The 22,070-nt window shown below is 39.2% G+C and overlaps 1 protein-coding gene across 1 annotated transcript in view; it reads right to left on the reverse strand.

Moving 5' to 3' along the window:
* ALK (ALK receptor tyrosine kinase) overlaps positions 1-22,070 on the reverse strand; it is a 169,957-nt gene that overhangs the window by 44,590 nt on the left and 103,297 nt on the right. Inside the window, exons 8-11 of the mRNA XM_070734303.1 lie at positions 14,555-14,737; positions 9,548-9,649; positions 8,246-8,398; positions 7,152-7,259 (exon numbers count right to left, since the gene is read on the reverse strand). Of these exons, the coding sequence (XP_070590404.1) occupies positions 7,152-7,259; positions 8,246-8,398; positions 9,548-9,649; positions 14,555-14,737 (546 nt within the window). The remainder of the gene's footprint in view (positions 1-7,151; positions 7,260-8,245; positions 8,399-9,547; positions 9,650-14,554; positions 14,738-22,070) is intronic.

The following is a 22,070-nucleotide window of genomic DNA, read 5'->3' on the forward strand; positions in this document are numbered from 1 at the left end:
CACATGAGTGAAATTCATATTGTCTGCCCCCCCAGAAGGTAGAGCCGGAAGGGATACCTTAAAATGATCTCGATGTATCTTTACAGTTGTTCTGATTCATGCTCCCATATTTCATAAGTCAGCCTGTCTAGCTGGCCCATGTCAAATTACATACAGTACCTACCAACTGGTACAATTCTTTCCCTTGTTATTCCTCTGATCCTCAGAGGTCCAGCTGGTCATTTCCTTTTAAATATGATCTAGTGTTCTCATCTATTCGGTTTTGTTTTTTCTAAGAGGGCCTGAAAACTGTTTTCAATTATAAGATTTGAACTTTAGTTTTGGTTTATTATTCTCCAAAGGAGCCAACTGCTGCCAGCAGCCTCAAAACCAGGAAGTGGGAGACTCATTTGCTTTCTTTAATAATTACTTACTGTATACATAGTCCTCGACTTACAACAGTTCATTTATTGGTCGTTCAAAGTAACAGTAGCACTGAAAAATGTGATTTATCACCATTTTTTCACCTTTGTAGCATCTCTATGACCATGTCATCAAAATTAGGATGCTTGGCAGCTGGTTCATTTTTATGACTGTTGCCATGTCCCAAGATCATGAGATAACCTTTTCCGACCTTCTGACAAGCCAAGTTAGATTCATTTAATTAACAACTGGGTTATTAACTTATCAACTGCAATGATTCACTTAGCAACAGTGGCAAGAAACGTCATAAAATGGGATAAAACTCATTTAACGTCTCACTTAACATAAATTTTGGGCTCAAAATACCCAACTGATTCAGACCAGTTTGAAATTTATTGCTGCTTTCTGAACTGGTAGCGATGACCAGTGGTCCATGCTCTAGAACCGGTCCTCCAGTCGCCTCGGCTTGCAAAAGAACCCTCTGCACATGTGCAAAGGATCCCGCGCATGCGCAGAGGGCAATTTCCTGATGGTTTGCACAACATGATGGAAGCAAAAGGTGTACTTCTGTCGCGATGCAAACAGGTAGAGAAGGTAAGAGGAACCCGACCCTGGGAGTTTATGTATGTATGTATGTATGTATGTATGTATGTATGTATGTATGTATGTATCTTTGTATCTTTGTATCTTTGTATGTATGTATCTTTGTATGTATGTATGTGTTTGTTTGTTCATTCATTCATTCATTCATTCATTTGACTTGTATGCCACCCCTCTCTGTGGACTCGGGGCAGCTCACAACATATCAGTAACCAAAACAGTGTACAATAACATGGCTAAATGCAATTAATATAAGCAGTTAATTAAAATATTATAAAAAGGCTAAACATTAAAAATCATTCATACAATTACAACCACTAGTATACTAAACATTCAATGGCCAGAGGCTGGGGTTTAATGCCTCCATGCCTGACAGCATAAATAAGTTTTCAGGTTCTTATGAAAGACAAGGAGGGTGGGGGCAGTACGAATCTCTGGGGGGGAGCTGATTCCAGAGGGCCAGGGCCACCACAGAGAAGGCTCTTCTCCTGGGCCCTGCCAAACAACATTGTCTAGTTGATGGAACCTGGCCGACTCAGGCCAACTCTCTGGGACCTACCTGGATGCTGGGATTCATGCAGCAGAAGGCGGTCCTGTAAGTATATACTCTATACAGTCCTGGAGTACTTAGGATGAGATGAAGCTGTCTATCTGTCTGTCCTGCAGTGCAGTTAAAATGTTTAATACCTATCATTCCCATTATTTAACGGTTGTTCCCAAGATTGTCTCAAAATTGTATTGGACCCTGGATACCTTTATATGTTTATTAAGTTAATAGGAGGTATTAACTATCACTAACATTCTAAACTTGGTCTCTTCTGAGTAATAAAACAGCCTTAAAAAGATGCGAATCTGTTGCAGGATGAATAAACCATGTCCTTCCCTAAAAAGCATTCTCCCCTGCTAGCAAAGCTGAAATGGTATGCCTGCTTGGTGCGAGCAGACAATACCTGCCAGGGTTTGAACCCCCTTCTACATTTTTCATATTTTCTTATCTGAACTTTGAGATGGTTCATACAAAACACAAAATAAGGACATATGTGTAAATCACGTCAGTATCTTTTTAAAAAAAAATATTTTAGAGCCTATCTTCACCGCTAGTTTTCCAATATTATTTTGTCTTTGAAAGCTTTTAAGGTTTTTTTAAAAAGGAAATAAATAACTTTATATGGACTTCCGACTTCAGCTAGTTCTAACCTTTGAAAATCCCGTGGGAGCAATACATGCTGTATGCGGTGGTTGGGAATGGTGGAGAGGTAGAGTGTAGATCAAAATTAATTGGACATGTAAAAAGTTACTTTAAAAGAGTAATTGGAACAGGGCACAGAATTTCCCACAGCACGTTCTTGATTCTGGGAAGTTTAACCCTGTGCTGTGTTGTAGATTTTGCTGCAGTGACATTATTTCTGTTACAACAGATAAATTACTAGGCTGTGTGCAAGATGTAGGACAGGATTTGAGAAACCAATTATAATTTCTTCCAATGCAGGATGATGGCTTTTAAAAGTCAAATAAAATATTCATTCAAAATCTTGTAATGAGAGTATAAGAAGTTAATGTCTTTGGGAAGGGGGAGGGAGGGGGAAACAGCTGGAAAATATAGCAATGTGTGCACACATACATATATAGTGGGGATTTAAAATTTCTAAATAGTTAATTAACCATATCTGTTAATTATTGTATTTGTTCTGACTCCAGAAATTTACATCTAATCTATTGGCTGTTTAGAGAATAAATGACTGTTTATCTGGTCACAGGCATGTTCTAATCCTGGAATCATATTCCGTGGTTCAAAATAATGAGACCATATTTTTCCAGGTTTGAATCTTGCCTCTCTAATGAATTCATAAGATGATCCTAATCTAATCTTTATTGCTTATTCTCACCTTCTCAACCACAATAACAAGAATTACAGAGCTGGCTTGTTCTGCATAATGTTACAAGGATCCTAATGAAGAATACATCTGAAAGGTTTATTTGCAACAATGCTGCTGCTTCTATCAGACATCCCTAAAGTTAGCTGACATGGAATCATGAACATAGTCCATAGATAAACACATCAAATAGCTTACTGAATGTACTGCATGAATAATATGGTGCCTGATAAAGAATCAATGCATATGTTATCAATTTCATTTAAAAGTTTGCTGACTATTGAATTTGCTATATATGAAATCAGAAGAGCCATGGCTCAGTGGTAGAACATATGTATTGTAAAGAAGAAGTCTTGAGTAGGAGTAGAGGAAGGAACTTATAGTGAACTCAATCTGTATAGTCTGGAGGACAGAAGGAAAAGGGGGGACATGATCGAAACATTTAAATATGTTAAAGGGTTAAATAAGGTTCAGGAGGGAAGTGTTTTTTAATAGGAAAGTGAACACAAGAACAAGGGGGCACAATCTGAGGTTAGTTGGGGGAAAGATCAGAAGCAACATGAGAAAATATTATTTTACTGAAAGAGCAGTAGATGTTTGGAACAAACTTCCAGCAGACGTGGTTGGTAAATCCACAGTAACTGAATTTAAACATGCCTGGGATAAACATATATCCATTGTAAGATAAAATACAGGAAATAGTATAAGGGCAAACTAGATGGACCATGAGGGCTTTTTCTGCCGTCAGTCTTCTATGTTTCTATGTTTCTAACTTTAGCCCTAAGTCTTGGAATATTTGATCCATATGATTAAAAATCCCCTCATCATATATACAATTACATTGATACACATAGTACTGATTCAACAATGAAGGTTGAATCTTCCTAGAAACAATTTGCTTCTTCTTTTTTATAAAATTCATTAGCCGCCTATCTTACTTCACCCTAACTCTGAGCAGCTTACAATGTTAAAATATAGACCTGCATCAAACTGAATAATATAAATGTAATAGTATAAAAAACCTAGGAAAAAAGATGGAGAGGGAGGGAATATAATAAAATGGGAAGTGAGATTTATTGTTAATCTATCAGCCACCCCCAATGTGAAACCCCTCCATTGGAGCCTATAACCCAGGTCTTTAAGTTCTTATGGAAGGTGAGTAAAGATGGAGATGATACTACTTTTGGGGTGGGGGGTTTAAGATGGCCCAAATGGCAGATGCAATCGCATCAATATTTAAAATAATTGAAATAAATACTTTTTCATGTAATTTAGTCAATGAAGCAGCCTTACCAACCTTGTGCCATTGAAATGATTTGGGATCACAGAAATCATCATCATCATCATTATTATTATTATTATTATTATTATTATTATTATTATTATTAATTAGATTTGTATGCCGCCCCTCTCTGTAGACTCGGGGCGGCTCACAACAATAACAAAGACAATGTAAGAACAAATCTAATAATTTAAAAAACACTAAATACCCCATTATTAAAAGCAAACATACACACAAACATACCATGTATAAACTGTTTAGGCCCGGGAGAGATGTCTCAGTTCCCCCATGCCTGACGGCAGAGATGGGTCTTAAGAACTTTACGAAAGGCAAGGAGGGTGGGGGCAGTTCTAATCTCTGGGGGGAGCTGGTTCCAGAGGGTCGGGGCCGCCACAGAGAAGGCTCTTCTCCTGGGTCCCGCCAAACAACATTGTTTAGTCGACGGGACACGGAGAGGGCCAACTCTGTGGGACCTAACCAGTTGCTGGGATTTGTGCGGCAGAAGGCCTAGCCATATTCCTAGTTTGCCTTGAGGGCACCAGGTTACGCAGTTGATACACAGGAAGAAATGTCTCTGCCTCCTTAAGTCCTGCTTTGATGCCTTATTGTGACAAGGGTAAGTGCATGTTCCAGGAAGGGATAAGCAGAGAACATCAGGAATGTATGCCAAGAGTACAGACTCCCAATAGGATCATCCAAACTATGAATACCATCCCAGGTGACTAGTTAAAGTAAGCAGGAAAGCAAATGATTATCTAGTAACAATTGCAAAGACATCCATTACATACAGAATTGGAGAAGAAAATTATAAACCACTCCTATAGTTGATCAGGAAAACCATACAAATGTACAAAATAAAATAACCGACAATATAGTGTCAAATGATGGGTCCTTTGAGTCAGCTGGCATTCACCATATTATTGAGGAACAACTAAGGATCTTTCAGAGTAATAATGGAGTTTATGAAGTTATAGTAAAGCTTTAGGGAGGTCTAGTGGCTGATGCTGAATGCAGAAAAATGTCTGAAGTTGTAATTGTGAAGTCACATTGGAAATGTGGAATATAAGAAACTTGACCATGGGAAATCTTTGTACAATGGAAGATGAAATGTATCTACCAGAGACTGTCATCTTAGGTGTGAACTAATTGAAATGGATTGGAATTGGATGCTTTCAGTTAGAAGTCCATATTGTTTATTACTCAGGATGTGAAAAACAAAGAAGAATCAGCACTGTTTTCATGGTCCAGAAAGATATAATAAAGACAGTACATGGTACAATACAGTCAATGCCCAACTGATATCAATTGGTTTGGCATATATTGATTATCCAAGTTTATGCCCCAACCACTGATGCAGAAGAAGAGGTGGTTGGTGAATTTTATGGTCAAGTTTAAGCTAGAATCAACAGAACATATGCAGGCAAGATGTCTCCTTGTGGTTGGAGAGACTGATATAAAAATTAGGAGGGAAAATAGGACTATATAGCCTAGGAAATAGAAAAAAGTAGGAGAATGACTTATCAGTCTGACTTATTTGTTTCTTTATTGCTAACAGTTCTTGAAACAACCAAAACAAGGTTACATACATGGACCTTACCAGATGGACTATACAAAACCTGATTATATTATTAATACAAAGAGATAGAAAGGCTCAGTTATAATAGCAATGTTGTGCCTAGGGACTAATTCAGAAACATGTGGATGTTCCAAGTCAAGATAAAGTAGTAGCACAAAGCCAGACAGTTTCCATGATAGGATCTTGACTAGATACTCACCATTTTTAAGCAGAACAACAGGAATCGTTTTGTAGTCCTGAACCTCATTGATAGGAAACCTCATTGATAGGAACTATGGAATGAAATCAAAGCAGTTATTAAGAATGAATGAGAGACTGCCAAAGATCAAGAAACAGAAGAAAGCATACAGCATGTCAGAACAGACAATGGGAAGTGCCAAGGAGAAAAAAGTAGCCAAAGCCAAGAAAGACAAAAATCTTAGAAGGAAAAAAGAATTTCAGAGTGCTGTTAGAAGAGGTAAGAAAAAGAATTACAATGTCATCTGTAAAGACATTCAAGATGGAAACAGGCATGGACAAACAAGGAAAGTCTTCCAAAAGATTTCCAAACTCAAGGAGAAGTTTCCAACTTGGAATTGGTACACTAAAGGATGCCAATGGACAGATACTAATTAGATCAAACAAAGATGGAATGTGTTTACTGAAATTCTGAGTAGTAAAGATATCAATATGCAAGGTATCTGAAAAGATATTCCCTTTTTAATTCTAGCATTAAAAGATGATGTTAGATCAGTATCCCAGTCATAAACAACGTCAAAGGCTAAAGGAATTGATAGACTATCTATAAAAATATGGCAAGCAATAGGAGAAAAATCAGTAAAGTTTCTAACTTATGTCACCAAATGCGGAGAATTATTTAGTAGGCAACAGATTGAGAGATATTAGTCTATAAACAATACCAGAGAAAGGAGACTTAACAAAGTGCAGGCTATTGTGCAATATTCCACAAAACTGAATTGTGTGAAAGTAGAATGAAAAGAGCATTTACAATTTTGAATTTTGATGTTGGAGAAAATATCACAGATAACAAAGTAAACAAACAAACAAACAAACAAACAAACCATAGAGAAACTCAATGTAGAATCCTCACTCAAGATACAAATGACCAGTCTCAAATTACATATTGTTAATGTGCTATGCCAAGACTCTCTTGAGTAGAGGAAGGAAAGAGAAGTTGATGTCCAGCAGAATGATGGATGGAGTCAATTACAATGACAAGAGGTACACCATTGGGAGTTCTGAAGATCCTATTTGGAGATAGATCATCCTGGAGAAGATTGTTGTCACTAAAAATCAATACCAACTTGATGGCACATAATCAATCAATCAATCAATCAGTTGGTCAGTCAGTCAATCAGTCAATAGGTCAATGAGTTGTGTGGATAATTTATATATTGGGTGTGAACAAAGAACTCACCTATCATAATTCCCGAGAAGGCTAGAATAAGACCAGCAACCAGAGCTGAAGTCACTACTGACAAGACCAAAGAAAGAGGAGGATTCTTGGTGGGCAGGATCAGTTCATCTGGAATATAAACATGATAATATATTAGTTGTTTTCAACTTCTCTTCCTGTTATTTTCCCATTAAAAAAAAATCTATATACAGAGGATTTATTGAATCTGTCATCTGCACCTCTCCAACTGTCTGCTTTGGTTCTACAACCCAACAAGACCGACACAGACTTCAGAGGACAATCAGAACTGCAGAAAAAGTAATTGCTGCCAACCTGCCTTCCATTGAGGACCTGTATATTGCACGAGTCAAAAAGAGGGCTGTGAAAATATTTATGGACCCTTAGCTCCTGGACATAAATTGTTTTAACTCCTACATTCAAAATGCCACTATAGAGCATTGCACACTAAGACAACTAGACACAAGAACATTTTTTCCCCCAACACATCACTCTGCTAAACAAATAACTCCCTCACCATGTCAAACTATTCACTAAGGCTGCATTACTATTACTATTAGTTTTTCTCATTGTTCCTCTCACCCATCTGCTCCCTCTTATGACTGTATGCCTTGTTGCTTGTATCCTTACAATTTATATTAAAATTGATTGCTTCTTGATTGCTTATTTGTATCCTATGACAATCATTAAGTGTTGAACCCCATGATTCTTGAGAAATGTATATTTTCTTTTATGTATACTGAGAGCATATGCACCAATGACAAATTCCTTGTGTGTCCAATCACACTTGGCCAATAAAGAATTCTATTCTATCTGTAGAAAAGCATGGACTCACATATTTTTGGACTAGTAAAAAAGGTGTCTTGGATGCACACATTTTAAAATGTAGTGTCATGTGGAGGTAGTACATAAACACTTGCAAGAAAGCTAGAATTAGTACAATTGCAGAAATGATCAATTGCACTTCCACAATGAGCTGCCCTAAAATTTGTTTTGCCATTGTAATCAGAATCCAAAATCAGAAATGGGGTCTGATTGGATGTAACCCAACATAGACAGAGAGCAAAATAATTAATGTTTGTTAGGCCATGTCTTACCTATGCAAGAGACACCATCATTAGCCAACACATATCCATAGCCACAAATGCAAATAATTTCCTGAGTCTTCAAATCTCCGTGGCACATATCATGATCACAATGACTGCAGTTCAAATATAGCTTAATGCTGACTTCACCATGCCCCTCTGTCACTAGAGAGTAGATGGAAGAATTATTGATTTTTATAATACCTGTAAGTCAAAGATTCGTAATACCCTAAATAAAAAAGCAGTAAGTAGAATAAATGTGAAACTACCAGCAAAACTGATAGGGGCAAATAGCTTAAGTTACTGGAAGTGGCAGGGTAGCGTGGTAAGCAGAAGTAGCTGCCCAGTACTTTCAGTAGTATAATATTGCTACTTGCACATATGATTTATGCCGCACGAATCCCAGCAACCGGTCAGGTCCCACAGAGTTGGCCTTCTCCGGGTCCCGTCGACTAAACAATGTCATCTGGCGGGACCCAGGGGAAGAGCCTTCTCTGTGGCGGCTCCGACCCTCTGGAATCAACTCCCTCCAGAGATTAGAACTGCCCCTACCCTCCTTGCCTTTTGTAAACTCCTCAAAACCCACCTCTGTCATCAAGCGTGGGGGAACTGAGACATCTCCCCCTGCCTATGTAGTGTTAGTGCATGATATGACTGTATGTATGTTTTTTTCTTTTTTTCTTTTTAAATTGGGGTTCCTTGTTTTTAGATTTTTTAAATGTACAATTGCTATTTTAGATTTTAAATTATTAGATTTGTCAATACATATTGTTCTTTATCACTGTTGTGAGCCGCCCCGAGTCTACGGAGAGGGGCGGCATACAAATCTAATAAATAATAATAATAATAATAATAATAATAATAATAATAATAATAATAATAATAATTTAAAAGAAAATTATATTTCCATGTGAATCTTTTTGTCTATGGATTTTGCTACAAAGGCACATCTGCAGAAGAGGAGAATTACTTTTTCACCTTTACTGGAAAATATTTGGTTTGAATTGTTCCAGATTCTACCCATCTCTATTGGAGATCATCCCACCCCTCATGGTATTGCCCCAGTTGTGGTAGAACTATAGTTCCTAACCAGCATATTTGCTGGGCATAATAATTCAGTATTAGGGGAATAGTAGTCAAAACATCTGGAGAGCATCAGCTTAGAAAAGATTGGTGTCTAGGAAGGTAGAACGTAATTCCTTCCTAAGAGGTTTTTACCAGGCCTAATTCTCATGTAATGTTTTAAAGATGTTTCAAAAGACATACTGTGGATATTCTATCTCTACATGTGATAAAATAAATAAATGAAAATACCTTTTAACGCAGGAGTAAAAAGTGAACCATACTGGCTATTAATAAAGGATACACCATCCTCTCCATCCATTTCTGGGTCATTTTGCTCTGCTGCATTGCCACCTACAGAATTGGAAAACATCTTAAATAATTTTTGTAGGGATTCCGCTAATGCACATCAAAGAGCAGCAAAATCTCTTGTGACACTTTAAGATTAAATAATACATTGTAGCATAATTTTGTGTGTGAGCTTTATGTGAGTAATATGAATGTTGCAAAAATACAACTCACAATCTTTCAGGATAATGAGGCTAAAAGGCCAATTAGTATAAGAGATAAAATTATATTTTGAATACAAATGAATATAGAATTAAATCCAATAGATATAATGATCCATTGGCATAGTGATGATAGATCACTATGCCAATGGATCATTTTTAATATGTAGTAATGTATGGTAATACATTACTACATATTAAAAATGATATCATTCAGAAACAAAATCACAGGATGTTTTGACCATTTTCTTTGGATATTCCAACATCAATTAAAGTGATCATCTTAGGAAACTCTTGTGATTAGGAACTCTTAAGTACATTTTTTTTAATTTATTTATTTATTTATTTATTTATTTAATTCTGTCCAATACACTAACACACAATGAAGATAAAGGAAAATTCAAGGGGAAAAAGGAAAATAAAATTAGAGAAGGAATAGAAGAGAGAGTATAGGATATGATAAATCAAAGAGAGAATAGAAGAAAGATAAAGGAATAGAAGAGAAGATATATGGGATATATATATATAGGAGATATATAGGAGAGACAATAGGACAGGAGTCGGAAGGTACTCTAGTGCACTTATGCATGCCCCTTACTGACCTCTTAGGAATCTGAAGAGGTCAACCGTGGACAGTCTAAGGGTAAAATGTTGGGGGTTAGGGGATGATACTACGGAGTCTGGTAATGAGTTCCACACTTCAACAGCTCTATTACTAAAGTCGTATTTTTTACAGTCAAGTTTGGAGCTGTTAATATTGATCTTGAATCTGTTATGTGCTCTAGTGTTGTTGTGGTTGAAGCAATACGTTGAACCATGTTTCAAGATAATATTAAAAAAAAATGAGGCCAAAGACTCTATTTAACTTTCTCTTTTGATTATTCACACTGAACAATCAAAGAAGGATCATTTTAGTTTACCATAGATTTATAAAATTCTTGTACTTAATACACATACATTTGGCCAATTGGAATACATTCATAAACTTAACTTTACAGACTTGGAGCTTTAGAAAGTACTTATTCATTTTCATGAATTTGTTTATATTTCAAACATGCTTTGTCTATTCATCAGCAGTGGGAATAGATCTGATTAAGTGGTCTGACCTTCTAAAGTTTATGCCACAATACATCTTTCAGGTGACACAAAACATTTTTTCATGCAACATGGCTACCTTTATGGTTTTTGTCAAATGCAGGTAAATAAATTATACCAGTGATCAACACTATCAAAAAAAAGCATCTAACAGAGAAAAAAGCATACATCTGGCAAAATATCCAATACATTTCATATGGTTGCAGCTTAATGGTTTTTTAAGCCTCTAACATTCAGAATATCTGTTTAACAAGACTGTTGGGTTATTAATGAAGTAGATGAACATTATGGCAAGGTCCCAGCCAGAAAGATGACAAATTAGAAAAAAAATGCATAACATAATCTCTGTACAGCCACTTGAGTGAAAGGCTGAAAATATAATGGTATGAAAAAGTTAAGCTATACACAAGTAGTAATAATTAAGTGACTATTCTTTTATTAGCTTATTCAGTCTACAACAATCTCTCTAGTATATAAACTTGGGGATAAATATGGTAATTGTGAAATGGCAGCGAATGTTAAAATGGGTTATGAAACTGTGCATTCATTTCTTATTGTTTATTTATTTAACCCTATGGTATAGGGCAGTGGTGGAGAACCTATGGCACGGGTGCTACAGGTGGCACGCAGAGCCATATCTGCTGGCACATGAGCTGTTGCCCTAGCTCAGCTCCAACATGCATGGCATGGCATCGGACCAGGATATCTCCGAGATCGCCTTCTGCCGCACGAATCCCAGCAACCGGTTAGGTCCCACAGAGTTGGCCTTCTCCGGGTCCTGTCGACTAAACAATGTCATTTGGCGGGACCCAGGAGAAGAGCCTTATCTGTGGCAGCCCCGGCCCTCTGGAACCAACTCTCCCCAGAGATCAGAATTGCCCCCACCCTCCTTGCCTTTCGTAAACTTCTCAAAACCCACCTCTGCCGTCAGGCATGGGGGAATTGAAATATCTTCCCCAGGCCTATATAATTTCTGTATGGTGTGTTGTGTGCATGTTTTTTAAATTATGGGTTTTTAACTTCGTATTATTAGATTTGTATTGTACATTGTTTCTATCACTGCTGTGAGCTGCCCCGAGTCTACGGAGAGGGGCGGCATACAAATTTAATAAATAAATAAATAAATAAATAAATAAATAAATAAATAAATAAACAAATAATAAACAAATAAACAAATAAATGTGGGTGCTGGCCAGCTTATTTTTGGCTCACACAGAGGCTCTGGGAGAACATTTTTGGCTTCTAGAGAGCCTCTGAGGGGATGGGGGAGGGCATTTTACCCTCCTCCAGCTCCAGGGAAACCTATGGAGCCTGGGAAGGGTAAAGCATGAGCCTACTGAGCCTACCAAAAGTTGGGAAACAAGCCGTTTCTGGCCTCCAGAGGGCCTCCAGGGGGTAGGGGAAGCTGTTTTCGCCCTCCCCAGGCATTGAATTATGGGTGTGGCACTCACGCATGATGAGATAGTGTGCATGCATGTTCTTTCGGCACCCAAGGGAAAAAAAGGTATAGGGTTTTCAGCCTAAGCAGTACGTTAGACTAGAAGACTTCCAAGATCCCTTCCAACTCTGTTATTCTGTTGTGTTCTGTTGTGTTGTATTCTACTCTACTCTATTGTAATTTTTGTTCAAGCCAATCAACCCATCAACCAATCTACCAATTTACCAAGCCAATCATTCAACCAATCCCAGTTGCTCTTTCAAGAAAAGAATACATAACTAAATCATTGGTAAATTTAAATATTCATAGAGGAGACATCATTCTATTTTTTCCAAGAGAAAGTATGTACATATGAGAGAGTGTTGACAAATCTTTTAGGTTATAACATCTGTACTGATTATTGGCAATTATAATCCAAAATATCTTTTGAGAATGCTAGATGTATTTATGAAATACGTGTACAGTTAAATTAAATGCTGTAAATATTTATTAGTTTCCTCTGAGATTCTCAAATATATTTTTGAAGAGAGATTACCATGATAGTTACTACAATGTGTTTTTAGTTTGGTGTAAAAGGTCATCTGTACTATTTGCATCATTCAACAATGCGCAACAGAACAGGGTTTTCTGTAAGTTCTTCTGAATAAGCATAGATAGCTATGTATTTCACATGGACCTGAACTGGTTCTCACATTCTGGTATATATAATGAACATAAAATATTTATCTTATTATAATACAAACACAGTAGTCATCGCATCTACCTCACTTGAAGTCAAAGGCGTTAATAAAGTAAGGTATCATAATTTATCTACTCTGCTCAAAAAAATAAAGGGAACACTTAAACAACACAATATAACTCCAAGTAAATCAAACTGTCCACTTGGAAAGCAACACTGATTGACAATCCATTTCACATGCTGTTGTGCATATTCAACTTTGTACAGAATAAAGTATTCAATGAGAATATTTCATTTATTCAGTTAACATAGGATGTGTTATTTGAGTGTTCCCTTTATTTTTTTGAGCAGTATATAAGTGAGAAGAAGTGAGATTCAGAATGCTCAGAGTGATTGAAGATAATTTTTTTTGCAAAAAACGTTTTTTCTTGAAAAGGCCATTTTAAGCTAGGCAGTATCTAACAGCCAGTAAGTACTAAGACCTATTCTTATAAGTCTTCTCTTCTGGTGGCACTGTTAAATTTCTTGGCAAACCATTTGCAAGGAACATAAAAGGCCTGATTTATTTGCTTAATCTCTTGAACTTTGGGCTAAGGGATGTTCATAATAAAAAGAAAAAAACATCTCTTAATGAAAACAGTTCTTTGATACCACCACATCCACCAAACACAATGGTTCATGTGATTTGTTCTTTTGTAACGTTAAGGAGCAAAAAGCAAACATCACCATCTTTTAAACATTTTCAGTACAATTTTGAAGGTTGATGGCATGTCCTCATGAGAAATTTCTTTTCACCAAATAGGGTGCATTTGGATACTTTTGTCAAACATTCTGCCACATTGACTATGGCACAAATTTGGACTTGCACTAATGCCAAAGGGTATTTTAACAGTTTGACAGAGGTAATAGTATAATTTGCAGAGATTTAATGCCAGAAAGTAATGCCAAATAAATGTCTCTCTCTTGAGCCAAACCAGCCTTCATAACACAAACATAAAAGTTGATTTTTTTTCCTGGGTTCTTTTCATTAAAATATATTTGACAATATTCGTCTAGTAAGGCAAATATATACAAAGGGGTCAAGAATTCTGCATACAATTTTTCCAAGTCATCGCTTGTCAATAAAGATCCTTTTAGGTTTCCATATTTTTTTTGCACAATGGCCATTGCACAATTCAAAATCGGAAAGCAAAGAACACTTTCCAGCATATTTACGCATCTTAGTGTCAAGCTGTGAAAAGTGACATGCTTTTTTTGCCTTTGGAAAAACAGAAGTTCCTCACAGCTGTCCTCCCTCCTCTTTTAGCCAAGGTTATATACAGAATTTAAAATATAGCAATGGATACATTACTATAATTCAGCCATGCAGATTCTTGGACACCCTGTATAAATATGCAGCATTATGAAAAATTTAATATACAGATAGATGTCAGGGTAAATATAGATATGTCAATTATAGGGAAAAAATATTTCAAGATTTTGCTGAGCATTAGCACTAAGGGAGGGAAAGGGACACCTTGAACACAAAGCCACTTTACCTATATATCCTCCGCCTCCTCCACCTGAGGAGCACCCCCCTCCACCCCCTCCGAAACCCCCTCTTGTCTCCCACCCCCACTTCTTCATGGCTTGGGGGCAGGATTTTCCTCCGGTAGCGCCTTCCAGCAAGGATTTTCCCGACCAGAGGAAGGAAGTGTTATCATTCCAGCCGCCTCCACCACCTGCAGTTCAACAGAAGGAGAAAAAATAACTTGCATAAGTATTTGTTGCAGTGCCCTAGAGGGCACAAACCATCAGGATGAGATCAAGCTTCTCACAGGAAGACTTTTAACAGGTTTCCTAAGAAAGGCTAAATATTTCCTTGGGCTTTGCAGTGTGGAATGCATGGCTGTACATACACATTTGACAATTCTCTCAAGGCAACAAAACCTAAACTCTTAAACCTAATTCTGTTCATGTACAGTATGGATTTACACAGCAGTCCTAGGATACACACATACTTGAAGAAGTCTATATGATGTTGCTGAACCAGTTAGATTCATGGCATATGGCCCTGTCTATAAATATATTCATTCAAATAATTTATATCTCATTGATATGAGAGATACCCTATTTTTCAGAGTATAAGATGCACTGGAGTATAAGGTGCATCTTAGTTTTTGGGGACAAAATGGGGGGGGGGGAAGAAATCTGCCTATATAGTATTCACCTGGCTAGCGTCCTTGATCTGGTCAGCTTCAATACATAATTTTATCCCCAGGTTAGGGCTTTAAAAACCTTATTTGGAGAGAGTAACAATGAAAGAGCCTGCAAGCTGGTAAGAGTTGGGAACATTGTTAGCACCTTGTTAGGGCTGGAAAGAAACTTATTCAGAGCAAGTTGAGCAATGAAAAAAAAGTCTGCAAAGATTTAGAAAAACATTTTCCAGAGAGAGTAACAATGAAAAAGCCTGCATAGTAAGATCTGGGAAGATCATTAGCACTTAGTTATGGCTGAAAAAAAACTTCGGAAAAAGCTACATTCAAAGTATAAGTCATAAGTCATAGCCAAAAATTTTCAGCTTCTTTTAGGAAGGAAAAGGGTGTGTCCTATATTCTGAAAATACGGTAAATGCCCTCTAATTAGTGTATAAGTACATGTAAAATATTAAATTTGAGTAAAACACATTTGCCTGTTTTAGGAATTGAATTTCTTAGATCAAATCTACTGTTAGCTTGTGTGTATGTGTGTATGTGTGTGTGTGTGTATGTGGTGTTCCTTGGAACTGAAATAATCAATAAGGGGAAACGTATAACACCTCTTATTCCCAGCACACATGTATAGTTGGTGCATTTGGAAACAGGGCACTTAAGGGAGAAAAAAAAACCTTCAAAATTCAAGTTTGCCATTCAGGTGAACCAAGATTCTGTTCTTGCCACTTCCACATAAAAGAGCAGATAAACCACTAATGGGAAACTTTTGAAAGCCACCACCAAACCGAGTAGACAAGATTGGACCAAACCTTTTGATAGCTGAAATGTGCATTGTTTGGATATTACCTGGGGCTGTAATGGGCATGATGAGAACACAAATTGCCGGAGAATCTATGTCCTGAGCTCTAGGACTATCCAAAGTTTGAGAGATGAAATAACTATAGGATTTTAAGTTTATAACAAAGTTTCAGAATGATTTTTATTTCAGAATTATGCTCCCACCAATTTCCAGCTACAGAATTGAGCTCTGCCAAGCAACAACAACAACAAGAAATCACAGCAGGGGGCACATGGAGGAATGTAGGAACTCAAATTGCTGTCTCCTAGACAATTTTGACAAACAACCTAATGCTCCAATATCTAGGAAATTCCTTGACCCTAAATTGTACAATAGAATTAAGCGTATATAGGTTTGAGGGAGCTCAGAACAAACGACCTTTCTGTAATAATTTGATGCTTTCCCCATGCTCTTTATATTTCCTGCTGCCTAAGGTGAATGGGTGATAATATCATTTTTTGTTCCTCTATGGGTCTTATTTAAGATAAAAAGAGAGAATTTCCCATAGAAATGCTTTCAAAGGAGAAGAGAATTTGGGAGAAATGCTCATGAGCTGAGTGTGATTTTTTTGGGGGGTGGAATTCTTTTGTTGTTAAGGTGGTTAAGGCAGTGATTTTCAACCTTTTTTGAGCTGCGGCACATTTTTTACGTATATAAAATTGTGGGGCACATTGAGCAGGGAGGGGGGGCAGTGGGGGGGGGGCTAAAAAAAGTTTGGCCAAAAACCTATCTCTCTCTTCCTCCCTTTCGCTCTATTTCTCTCCCTCTTTCTCTCTCTTCCTTCCTTCCCTTCTCTGTCCATCCCTCTTTCTTTCTTCCTTCCTTCCTCTCTTTTTTGCTCTCTTTCTATCTCTCCCTCCTTCCCTGCCTCTCTTTCTCTCTCTCTTTCTTTCTCTCTCTCTCGCTTTCTTTCTCTCTCGCTTTCTTTCTTTCTTTCTCTCTCTCTTTCTCTCTCTCTTGCTTTCTTTCTCTCTGTGTCTTGCTTTCTTTCTCTCTCTCTCTTTCTCTCTCTCTTGCTGAGCTTCGCGGCACACCTGACCATGTCTCGCGGCACACTAGTGTGCAACGGCACACTGGTTGAAAAACACTGGGTTAAGGGTTATGAAGGGATGTCTCCAGGGTCCTGAAATTTCCAGGAGGTCTGCTTTACTTAAATCCCAAAGCAAATGATAGTACAGCAACTTTTTCTAGTGAACTTTTTCACTATGGTCGCTGCTGAAGAGGGGTTGAGAAATTAAGAAATGGAAGGATGTTTCAGTCCCTTAAAATGAATGATCAGTCATATGGTGTATCTAGAGCAGTGTTTCCCAACCTTGGCAACTTGAAGATATTTGGACTTCAACTCCCAGGATTCCCCAGCCAGCAAATGCTTTAGCAAATGCTGGCTGGGGAATTCTGGAAGTTGAAGTCCAAATATCTTCGAGTTGCCAAGGTTGGGAAACACTGTTCTAGAGAATACTGAAAGGTATTTTTGTATTCCTTTTTCCTGTTGGCTATAGTTAGACAGCTGTAAATACAAATCTGTTCCTTTTTCTCACATACACACAGAAGAGAAAATTACAAGGAACAGTGTCAACAAGCAATTGTAACTCTAACAAAATGGGAAAATGTGCATTGTGTAGAGTTATGGTTTCTTATCTACTTTTCCTGACATTTGGGCTTGTCATCCTTTTGTGATAAATATAGCACATTTTAATGCTCCTAAGCCGTGTAACTTAATTTCAGCAATAACTTTTTTTTTGCTACTTAGTCCCACATTATGGGTTTTTAATTACACTTTTGAGTCTGTTCATTCCTGCTGTTTTATTATTCTTTGTTGTTATCCCTTTATTTATTTTTAGCCCATTTCATTTGTTTCCATTTTAATGTATTCTTATGCAAATGATTGAGAAATAACATTTTACACAGTGTTTTTAAAATGTTTATGCAAGCTGCCAGCGGAAAAACTAATAATGAGAAATATCGCATTTGAAATTAAAATAAGTAACAAAACATCACACGGTGATGCTCTGAAACACAATCACAATCTGATCTGTCTTGATATTTATAACGAGGCAAACCCTTGGGCTTGAGGTATTCTGGAAATACAATTAACTACATCGTGGGAGGGGGGAATGGATTAGTACAAAGCAGAGTTAAAGGTGTAAAACCTGTTTCTAACTATATTCCCATGAAATAATTATGTTAGAACATACATGTAATAAATAACATTGCAGGTTTTTAAATAAAATACAGTGATACATTGTCTTACAAACTTAATTGGTTCCAGGACGAGGTTCTTAAGGTGAAAAGTTTTTAAGATGAAACAATGTTTCCCATAGGAATCAATGGAAAAATGATTAATGCATGCAAGCCTAAAATTCACCCCTTTTGCCAGCCGAAGCGCCCGTTTTTGCGCTGCTGGGATTCCCCTGAGGCTCCCCTCCATGGGAAACCCCACCTCCGGACCTCTGTGTTTTTGTGATGCTGTGATTTCACTGAGGCTCCCCTCGCTGGGAAACCCCACCACCGGACTTCCGTTGCCAGCGAAGCGCCTGTTTTTGCGCTGCTGGGATTCCCCTGCAGCATCACAAAAACATGGAAGTCCGGAGGTGGGGTTTCCCATGGAGGGGAGCCTCAAGGGAATCCCAGCAGCACAAAAACGGGTGCTTCACTGTCAACGGAAGTCTGGAAGTGGGGCATCCCAGCGGCGGCATTGGGTTTGTAAGGTGAAAATAGTTTGTAAGAAGAGGCAAATAAATCTTAAACCCCAGGTTTGTATCTCGAAAAATTTGTATGACGAGGCATTAGTAAGACAAGGTATCACTGTAGCTGCTTAACAAGGAATAAAAATAGCATAACAACTTTTTTCCTGTTTTCCTAGCAGTATCATGCTTATATTTTTTCAACCTTTTTCTCATTGTGGTTGCTATTATTTTTATGGTTCATGGCAGATGTTCAGCCAGATGTTCAGACTGGATTTGGCATTTTTACCAATTTATCAAGTCCTCCCTAAGGACCTGGAATTGGCACCTATTGTTGTTTGATGGTGTTAAAAGTATTGCCGCAGGATACGATATGTTCCAAGTTGTGCTACTTTTTGGAATTGTTCAAGTGATGCTTTAGAAAAGGGCTGTCAAACCCATGGCCGTGGGATAGATACGTCACACTCTGGCCACGCCCATGCTTTAACAAAGAGGAAACAATGTGATGCTGCTGTGACAATGCAAATTTGATACCCCTGCTCTAGATGCTCTATTTAGGACTGTTCCCCAGCTGCCCACTACTATTTCTACTATTTTTGCTTTCTTTTGCCACAGTTTTTCTTCTTCTACTTGTAGACAGGGCCGCCGATAGACGGGTATTACTGGGACTGCTGTCCCGGGCCCGGGCAAATTGGAAAATTGGGGGCCCCCGGGAGGCGGAGCGGCACCGGAGGAGCGTTAGCGGCTCAGAGCCTTTCCTGGAGCGCTCCGGACGCGCCTCTCGATGGCCCAGCTGCCAACCCGGGTGGAGGCGCTGTTGTATCCGAAATGGCTACCTTGTAACTCCTGTAAATAGTTTGTTCCTCTTTCCAGCGCTGTCTGAGCAGAAGCAGGAAGTCGCTCCTGATTGGCTCAGACGCGGCCGGCTCTAGCTTTGGCGGGAACCGCAAATGTATAAAAGGAGCGGTTTCTCCAGGCAGAGTCAGTCGGTACTCGCTGAATTGTCACTTTGCCTTGCTGAGCTGTCACTTATTCTCTGAGCTGAATAAAAGTACCGATTGCTCAAAACCCTGCCTCTGGGTCTACTTCACTGGCGACGAACGGACGGAAGAAACATCGCGTGCAAAATGAACAAAGTCCAGATCGGCCAGGCTCCGGAACTCTTCAATCCCGAGAAAACGACCTGGGACGAATACATGACCACCTTCGAGATCTTCCTCGAGGCGGTGGGAATACAGGACGCCGAAGCCGATCGCAGACGGGCTATTTTCCTTAATTACTGCGGCGCAGAAATCCGTGGACTTGCCCAGACTCTCACCGAACCGGAGCAAGCAAGAACCGTAGCGTGGGACGTCCTACAGGAAAAGCTAGCGAGCCATTTCAAGCCGACCAAACCGGCCATGGTTTTTCGGCATCAATTTTCCATGATGGCTCAGAAGGAAACCGAGTCGATCAACCAGTTTACAACGCGGCTTCGAACGGTACTTGCCCAATGCAAGTTTAAAGACCCGGAAGCTCGCCTCACCGACGCCTTGGTTTTCGGCATGAAAAGCAGCACAGTGAGAAATAAACTCCTCACCGAAGAAGAGCCGACTCTACAAACCGTGATTAAACTAGCGCAAACCGCAGAAGCAGCCGACGCAGCGGCTAGAGAATTGAAAGAGCACGGAAGGCGAGAACTCATTGCCAAAATTGACTCCGCGTCTTCCAGCGCCGTGGAATCAGACGACCTCAACCAACCAACTCACAGCGGGGACAACTGCCTCCTGGTGCAAGACCAGCCAAGACACCTTAGAGCTACTCACCCAGCCCCCTGCGCGGGCTGCCGGGGAAATCACCAGCGCCATCGATGCCCTTTCCGAGATGCTACATGCCGCCGCTGCAACCGTAGAGGCCACATCGCCATTGCTTGCAGAGCAACAACACCGGAAGAAACTTTCGCCACGCCACAATACCAGCGACCACAAAACCAGACCCCCCAATCGCGAGAAAGGAGACCGTTCCGCAACTCGGGTCAACGGAACTACTCAACCGCTAACCGCGACTACTATAGAGGTAACTCTCAATTTTCCGTGAATAACACGGCAACCAAAAAGGGGGCTAAAATTGTTATCTCATTGTTACTAAATAACCAGCCTTGCTCAATGGAGCTGGATACGGGCTCTAGATATACCATCATGCCCTGGGAAAAATTTAAACTGTATATGCCTAATGTGTCTAAGGCTGACCTAAATCAAACCTCTTTGGTGATCAGAGACTTCCAAGGGGGGATAATCTCGGTCCTGGGAACAGCAAATGTACCTATTGCATTCAAGAATGTTAAATGTACCCTTCCAATGCTTATTGTAACGGGGGCCAAGCACTCTCTTCTGGGGTTAGCGTGGATGGAACCGTTGGGAATCGAGATTTCGGGTGTGTATAATGTAAACTGTGATAATATGCCTAACTTTGTTAAAGAGTTCCCTGAAGTGTTCAGCCCCACCTTGGGATTGTATAAGGGGCCCCCTATATCATTCTCTATTGACCCCAAGGTCCCACCGATCAGACTAAAACCTCGCAGGGTCCCCCTTCCGCTTCTCCCCAAACTAGACATACAGCTGGATAAACTCATTAGCCAAGGTATTTTGGTCCCTGTGGAACAGGGGCCATGGGAAACTCCCATAGTTACACCTCTGAAGCCAGATGGTTCTTTAAGAGTTTGCGCTGATTACAAATCGACCCTGAATAAGGCACTCCAACACCACCCCTACCCCATCCCGGTTGTGCAACAACTTCTACACTCCCTGGGGGAGGGGAAAAGGTTCGCAAAGATCGACCTGGCGCAAGCTTACCAGCAACTTCCGGTCGATGAACAAACAGCAAACGCTCAGACAATTGTAACGCACAGGGGGGCTTTCAAATGCACGAGGTTACAGTTTGGGGTAAGCATAGCCCCAGGAATATTCCAGAGCATTATGGAACGCCTATTGTCAGGGGTAAATGGGGCCATTCCATACTTTGATGACATCTTAATTGCAGGGGAAAACCAGGAACAAGTAAACAAAAGAATAAGGGAAGTGCTTAAGAGATTACAGGACAAAGGGTTAAGAATCAAGCCTGATAAATGTGTCTGGGGAACCAACAGTATAGAATTCCTTGGTTATAAAATAGATAAAGAAGGCATCCACCCCACAACAGAAAAGCTGAAAGCAATTAGAGAAGCCCCTGAACCACGAGATAAGAATGAGCTACAGGCATTTTTGGGCCTCCTTAATTTTTATTCCGTTTTTTTAAAGCAGAAGGCAACAGTAGCAGAGCCTCTCCATCGTTTACTCCAGAAGGAAGCCCGCTGGACATGGGG

Source organism: Erythrolamprus reginae, chromosome 1 (assembly GCF_031021105.1).
Source record: "Erythrolamprus reginae isolate rEryReg1 chromosome 1, rEryReg1.hap1, whole genome shotgun sequence".
Lineage (NCBI taxonomy): Eukaryota > Metazoa > Chordata > Lepidosauria > Squamata > Dipsadidae > Erythrolamprus > Erythrolamprus reginae.